Below are 7,905 nucleotides of genomic sequence, written 5' to 3' on the forward strand. Positions count from 1 at the left end.
TTACACTTCTTACAAAAATGTTTTGTTCTTCTAACTAAAAGTAATTTGCTAATGTTGTGAAAAGTCGTGGTATCGAAAGAATATGAAGAAAAAAAGAATGGTGTTCGAAGGATTAGTGTACCCACAATCCACATACATTTTGTGTGTATTTTATCACTGATGATAATAATTGCAGAAAAGTTGCAGCAGTAAGTCAATGGCTACTGCAGCGTTTTTGCCTTTATGTTCGGTATCATAAATATGAACATTTTTAATGCTAATAGTGTAACTATATTGTTAAAACGCTGTGTATCATATTTAATATTGTTAGTTACTTATGACACACGAACAATTTTAAAAGTTTATTCAGTTGTGTAACACCGATTGGTTCTTACATGTTTATACATCATGTTGGGCATGGCTTCAATATTATATTTCATCAACATTCAACCTATATATATTGTTAACCTGACTGTAAAATAACTTAATTCGTTTGCGTACGGTGTACCTAAAAGTAACTGCGTTTAAAATTGTATTTTCAAATCTGAAAATGATGATTAATAAGTCTAAATTTTCCAAAAGTCTTACAATTTTCTTAGTGTATAATATCATAATAATTTTAACCGTAACATGTAATTATATACTTGAAGCTAAAACGGAAGGCGGTATGTCGTTTGTATTATGATACTATAGACCAAGGCTAGGCATGAATGGGTTGATAAGTTAAATGTTAAGTTTAAGTTTAAGATATTTGTAACTTATAAACATAACTTACTAACTCTCTTAATTTTAACTTATCTCATTTGTACCCAAGTTAACTTAAAAACAACTTCTATTATTTTTTAAATTAACAATTTAAGTTAATTCTTAATTTTCATATTATCCAGAAAAATAGTATTTAAACAAATTATAATTTTTTAAATTATAAAAAATACTCCTAGCAAAAAATAAACAAAAACGTATACATCATATTAATAAGGCACTATTTAATAATGATTTAGGGGTAACAATGTAACATTAGTCACCCGAATAAAAAAATTGATAAATAAAGTCCTTAAAACCACAATTCATATTATACCTACGTATAAATATTCATTAGGTATTACTAATTATTTATTATTATTAATATTTAATGCAATTTGTATTTACGATTATCATGAATTGTGACCATTTCGATTTTTTTATTTTATATTTTACAATATAATTTTATTAAAAAAATACCTACTTACTTATATATTGGCGATTTTTATAAATTTATACATTCATAGTTCCAACAGTTTAAGCTGTTTTTAAATTTAATAGATATTCTAATTAACCTAGTAGCAAACAGATTGCTAACAAATCGTATATCTCTATGTACTCGTATATAATTTTCAACATTAGTAGAGATATAGTAATTTTTTTATAATTTGTAATCATCAAAAATTTTTTTTTTTAGTTATATATGTTAAAAGTTAAACAATACAGTAAGCACATTTAGAAATTTAAATGAATCCAGAATTAAATATCAACAGAAATTTAAAATGATTCAATCCTACAGGTTTCTAAATTACATACATAATTATGGTCGCGTGTAAATATGTTCATAGGTATATAACTATACCGAATGGTTACCAGCTATTTTTAGTGCTGGTCTAGTACTCGACTTGACTAAAATTAATTTTGTAATTGTAAATACAAGTTATAAGTATTCGACTTAAATCGAGTACTCATCTTGAATCAAGTACTTGACTTAAATCGAGTAATCGTTTCACTATTTATTATTTTAAAAACAATAAATAGTTTATTATTGAAAAATAAATGTTAAAACTATAAACAACTGAAGTCTGAAAGAACTCAAATTCTATTGGAATTTGTTAAGTGCTCGACTTTTTTAATAGGTACTCGGCATTTGTCGAGTACTAGAATTTTATACTCTCCGCGACTTGACACGAAATTAAAAAACAATACTCGTCCAACATAACTTACTTTCATACCTTCCAAGTGAATTTTTAATTTTTAACTAACTTACTTTTTAATTGAAGTTAAGTTAATTCTAATTGTCAACTGAATTTTTAATTGAATTGAAAACAAATACTTAACTTAAATGAGTTAAAAAAAAATTATCGTGAGCTTGCCCGGCCTTGCTATAGATACAAGAAATTATTTCGTTCAAATAATCAATCATCTAATATTATAAATTCTAATGTCTTAAATATTATGTGATATAAAATGTACATTTAAGGTGCCCAGTGCTAGTGTAATGTTTTGAATAAATTATTAACTTATTGTAATCTGTAATCTGTATAACCCATATCATGTGCCTTCAATATGACGTATGCTTAATTTATTAGATGTTATTTTTTCAATGGATTTCTCTCATGCTGATTTTATTTTAACATTTTTAAGGAAATGGTGAAAGTGATGTTGCTGAAGGAGTTTCGAAAACTACAAACAATGAGAATGATCTTAATTCTAAGCTAGAGGATATTAAAATTAAAGAAAAATTCATCGAAATACATGAAACTACTGAATTTGTAGAATCCTTACAAGACGGAATAAGAGAAGCAAAAATATCCGTTTCTTCAGATGTCTCTCGTCCATTGTGTCATAGCGATTTTATGAGCGTTACAGACACTGAGTTTAAAAGTTGGTTTGATTCTAATAAATCTCCAGCTCGCCATCATAAAGAATTTCATTTTGTAGAATACGCTCCATATGTATTCCGTCATTTCAGATTATTATTCGGCATTAATACACAGGATTATCTTACATCGTTTTGTGCATTTCCACTTCGTGAAATGACCAACCCGGGTGCAAGTGGATCAAAAATGTTCATCACAATGAATGGTAAATTTATCTTAAAATCTTTAAAGGACAGCGAAGGTGATTTTTTTCGAGAAATACTTCCTTTTTACATGACACATTTAAAGAAAAATCCGGGATCTTTGTTGCCGAAATTTTTCGGTTTTTATGGTTTTGTCAGTGGTTTAAATCGAATGCAATTTATATCTATGAACAATTTACTACCTCGTAACATACAAATGCACCTTAAGTATGACCTGAAAGGTTCATCATACAGAAGAACAGCTACCCCTGAGGAACGAAAACAAAAATCACCTACATATAAAGATAACGACTTTAGACAAAAAATGGCTGGTAATTTGTATTTGATGAAAAATACTCTCTCAGATGTTCTCAGAATTATAGAAAAAGATGCTAATTTTCTACAAAGGAATAATATAATGGATTACAGTATGTTATTGGGCATTTATAACATCACTCAAGATACTACACCAGATTCTACTATTTCACTGGCAGCTGAAGCCAGGTGGACGCGTTTGATGAATGATTCAATAGAAATAGAAGATATTCATGCAGACACTGCCAATTTTGAGTATGAAAAGTCTTGTCCTTTTTTAAGAGGTAGTATACCTGCTGAAAATGAAAAAGGTGAAAAACTGTTTCTATTTGTTGGAATTATTGACGTACTACAAGATTTTCGAATAATAAAATTTATAGAGTATGGAGTGAAAACCATTGTACAAGGTTCAGATATTTCTGTACAACCTCCCGATAAATATGCCCCTAGATTTGTGGATTTTTTGAGAAAGTATGTAAAATAATTTTTGTTTATTTATTCATTCGTCAATTAATTTTTTTTTATTGCAGCTCTGTGTTAATGCCAAAGTTGTCTCCTGAAGAACTTGAATTATCTAAGAAAAACGCTGAATCAGTGCTGGGTAAACGACCTTATAATGACAGTGATAACACCCATAATCTGTGCATAGGCTGTTTTAAAGCTAAGAAAGCATCAGCGGATATCGAAGACACTGATAATGTTTAATACTATTGTACGGTATTGTACTAACAATCGTAAATCTGACATTTAGGAGCACTTGTCAGAGTGCAATATTAATTTATTTTTTATTTTCTGTTTTAAATTCCACAAGCAACGTAATTTTGAGAGTCAAAAATAAATTTCACGACTCTTAAAATGTTAAGAAATATAGTATACGAAACTGTATGGTCCGTTTGACGATATTTGTTCTTGATTTATGTTACTGTTATTTGATCGATTTCCATGTATACCTACCTATATTAATATACGTATATGTGTATATTTACTTATATCAGCCTTGTTTTTATTTATTTTGTTTTGCTAAATTAATTAAAACCGTGTGCATTTCCATGTTTTAAAATTCTTTATATCTTAATATGCTTAATTGTAGGTTAGGTTAGGTTATTTATATAGGCTAATATTTTTATTTTTATTTTTAACTGGTAACTTTCAGTTCATTTCCACACATTATTTGGTGAAATTTTTTTAATAGTCTTTGAACATTTGAGTTTATCGCCCAGTAATTTGTACACTAATTTGTCTATTGCTTACAGAAGCTCCGATAATCACAAGCAATTATTTAAGTTGTCAGCTTAAGTAAATTAAACTATGGTTGTAAAAAAAAAATTTTAAATCATGCAAGTGCAAATGTTTGTTAAATATTATACTAAACAATTAAAACTATGTTACTATTTTTTACAAGACCTGTACCTATCAGACGCATTTTTCTCTGGTGATGATATTAATAATTATAGAGACCTAATAATAATAATAAGTAACAGAATCTTAAGTTTTGTTTACCGGTTTTGGCGACAGATCTCCCCCGGACACATAACCAACGCGGGATCTGCCGTCGGAAACGTTCAGATAGCTTTTCGACGAATCGCCGACAGATGGCGACTCCTTGACGTGCTCTTTGAAACAGACGAAAACCGCCGATACCGAATTTCCACGACCATGATACTAACAATATAGTAAAAGTCTGGATTTGATTAAAGTCCACGCAACACGTCACTTGCTTACTTATATTATCATAATATTAGTCATTTACTAAACACTAAGCTTCGTCAAATCGTCTAATGCCCACCAGAGGATCTGAACGTCAAAAAGTCCCGATCATACCTTGTTGCTCATATCATAGTCGCTACGGACTTCGCAACTGTTGCACTGTGTAAGACTGATTTAATTTTCAAGTCCGAGGCAACGCGATTACGCAGTGGCATGCATAGTATAATAACATATCAGGTAATTCAATACATTCGATTGTTTTTTTTTCAAATAAAGAACAAACGTTTTTCGGGTGTTTGGACACAGATAGAAATTATTCGTAAACAAATTCAGTATGGCCAGGAGGCCCCACCATCATGATACATGTTAAGAAGTAACAATTAAATTATTGTCTATCACTGCTAGTAAACGGTGTGTAATTGTGTATCCGTAGTGATACCTAGATCTGTATCAAACGGGGAAATGTCAGAGGATTTCAATGTTCGACAAGACAATTAGTTATAATACCGAGTACAATTTAACGTACCTATACTTAAAATACAACAAAATGTAATATAAATTATTTTACTTTACCGATGACCTGGTGGCAACAATACACGGAGCCAGTAGTGAAACGAGACTAGTTCGGCTGACGTACTATGTCTAGCAGGCCGAACGATTATTATAAATTTTGCCTACCATAGAAAATAGTTATGCCTATATATAGCTTTGCTCCGTGATATTACAGAACGAATGAAAGATTACACGCACGTCTGTGGTATATGTATAGTATATAATACTATAAGTAATATTATAATTATAAAATTAAGAAAACTGTAATGGTGCGGAACACCGTTACAGTATTGATAGTATGGTATACCTATTAGATGTGTACTGCTCAGACATAATAAAAATATTTTTCGATATGGCCGAAATAGTATGTGCGACAGCGATAATCGCGATGAACGGCAAGTGACAGGTAGTTCCTTCAGTCATTTTCGTTAAAAAAAAAAACAAAAAACAGGAGACAGTAGTAATATCTACTATCGGAAATTCTTTGTAATTTGTTGAAGTTTCCCGCGGACAAGAATAACTCGAGCTTTAAGGTTAAGCAAATTGTTGCAAAAAAAAATAGGGAAAAAACTATTTGACTGAGCATTATTGTTGTTTTTTTTTTGTAACATAACAAAAATAGTTAATTTTATATTGTTATTAGTTTTTCAATTTTGAATGTCGACATTTGTTTTACTAACATCAAAAAACAAAAAGAGATATTTGCTTTACACAATACCATTGTCAATAAATAACTGTTTTAGTGATGAAAATTCGGCTTCTTATTATCTTTAACTGACAAATGTTTATAACTGCAATGGCGGCGACAGGGGGGCTTGGGCCGGCCACGGCCCCCTAAATTTGCCTTGGCCACCCCTTGGGCCCCCTTGGCCGCCTAACCTCAAGAGAAAAAAAATCTTTAAATTTATAATAAAGTACACATTTTTAATGTAAGTTTGTTGAAAATGATATCTTATGTTTAAGCGTGTAAATATTAAATAATATGCCTATACCTACCTGCTATACCTACACCTATGATATTTATTATCAATTAAAATGAAAATCAATAATTATGAGAAAACTTAGTATATGCAACACAATCTTTACAATAGTGTATAAGCCACCTACCCTATGCTGAGCCTATGAATGGGAAAAATACCACGGATTGGGACTTTTTTTGGCAATAACAAATTTTCAAAGGCGATCAATGGGCCTCTCCTAGATAAAATTCCTGACGCCGCCACTGTATTACTGCCTTCTCGGGTCTTTCTAATTTCTATATAATTTCCCAATAACTAACAATGGGTAAACTCCAAATTTGGGTATGTCGTCTACTGCTTAATTGTAATTTTGATGCAGACACTTGCAAAAATAAAATATATATAGATGGACCATCCCAAAGATCATGTTTTCTCAGTTATCTCACACGTAAAACAAAAGGAATGGAAAATCACTGTTCCGCGCTAGATTATTTTAATTATGATATATTTATACGTCAAACGATGTCAGTGAAGTTGGACCCCCAACATTGTCCGATCAATCTCGGACCTGTGCCAATATTTTGCAAATAGTTTGCAATAATTTGCAAATCTATTTTCAGAATTTGCAAACATCAACTTATGCTGTGGGAATCGTTTCCAAATTGGGGGGGCCAACTTCACGCAGCCCCCCCCCCCCACATCGTCCGATCGACTTCGGACCGGTGCCAATATTTTGCAAATAGTTTGCAATAATTTGCAAACTTATTTTCAGAATTTGCAAATCACTCGCTGCCCCGCAATTTCCATTTTAGTGTGGGGGGGCCAACCCTACCTGCGCACCGTAAGATGACAGGACAGCAGACAGACAAAGAACGACATTTATGATTGAATTTGTTTAAACATTTGTAACGATTTACCTACCTTAGTATTTGTACAAAAAGTAAGTCCCGAAAAAAAACTTTTTTAAAGTATAGGTATGATTTATAGTAGGTAAATTGTTATTAAATATACAAGGCTATGGACAAGTTAACTATTTTTTTTAAACTCGTTAAGTTAAGTTAATATAGAAACAATGTAAGTTAAGTTATATCTGTGAAGTTGACTCCCCAACTTCACCCGATCATCACCAAATCTATGCCAATATTTTGCAACTTATTTGCAACTATTTGCAAAGCGATTTTGGTAATTTGCAACTCCATACTTTAACAGATATCAATATTTTTGTGTGGTGGGGCTGGCGATCGGAAAAAAAAAAAAAATTGTTTGATGATTAAAGAAAAAACAAATACAACAAGGTAGTAAAGGAAATATAGAATAGATAAAATACTTAAAAACTAACTTAAACTATTTGATTTGGTCCATTACAAATTATAAATATTATTAAATGTTGGTTTTAAAATTTCTAAATTATTACGAATTTTAGGAAATAAAAATATTTGGGATGTTCATTTTTCTTAACAATGTAAGTTAAGTTTAGTTTCAACTTAACTTAGCTTAAAATCAGTTACTTTTTTTCATACAATAATTAATAAGATGTACTTGTTAAATCAAAAAATTAATAAAAATGGCAAATAAAATCATTGTATT

At 30.5% G+C, this 7,905-nt stretch overlaps 1 protein-coding gene across 1 annotated transcript; it reads left to right on the forward strand.

Moving 5' to 3' along the window:
* Nucleotides 1-447: 447 nt before the first annotated feature.
* On the forward strand, nt 448-4,089 carry LOC111032006 (phosphatidylinositol 4-phosphate 5-kinase type-1 beta-like). The gene is made up of 3 exons (XM_022312161.1): nt 448-644; nt 2,368-3,571; nt 3,631-4,089. Exons 1-3 carry the CDS (start codon nt 530-532, stop codon nt 3,803-3,805), a joined length of 1,494 nt encoding a protein of 497 aa, XP_022167853.1. The 5' UTR covers nt 448-529; the 3' UTR covers nt 3,806-4,089.
* The last annotated feature ends 3,816 nt before the right edge of the window (nt 4,090-7,905 follow it).

This window comes from Myzus persicae, unplaced genomic scaffold, assembly GCF_001856785.1.
Source record: "Myzus persicae strain clone G006 unplaced genomic scaffold, MPER_G0061.0, whole genome shotgun sequence".
NCBI lineage: Eukaryota > Metazoa > Arthropoda > Insecta > Hemiptera > Aphididae > Myzus > Myzus persicae.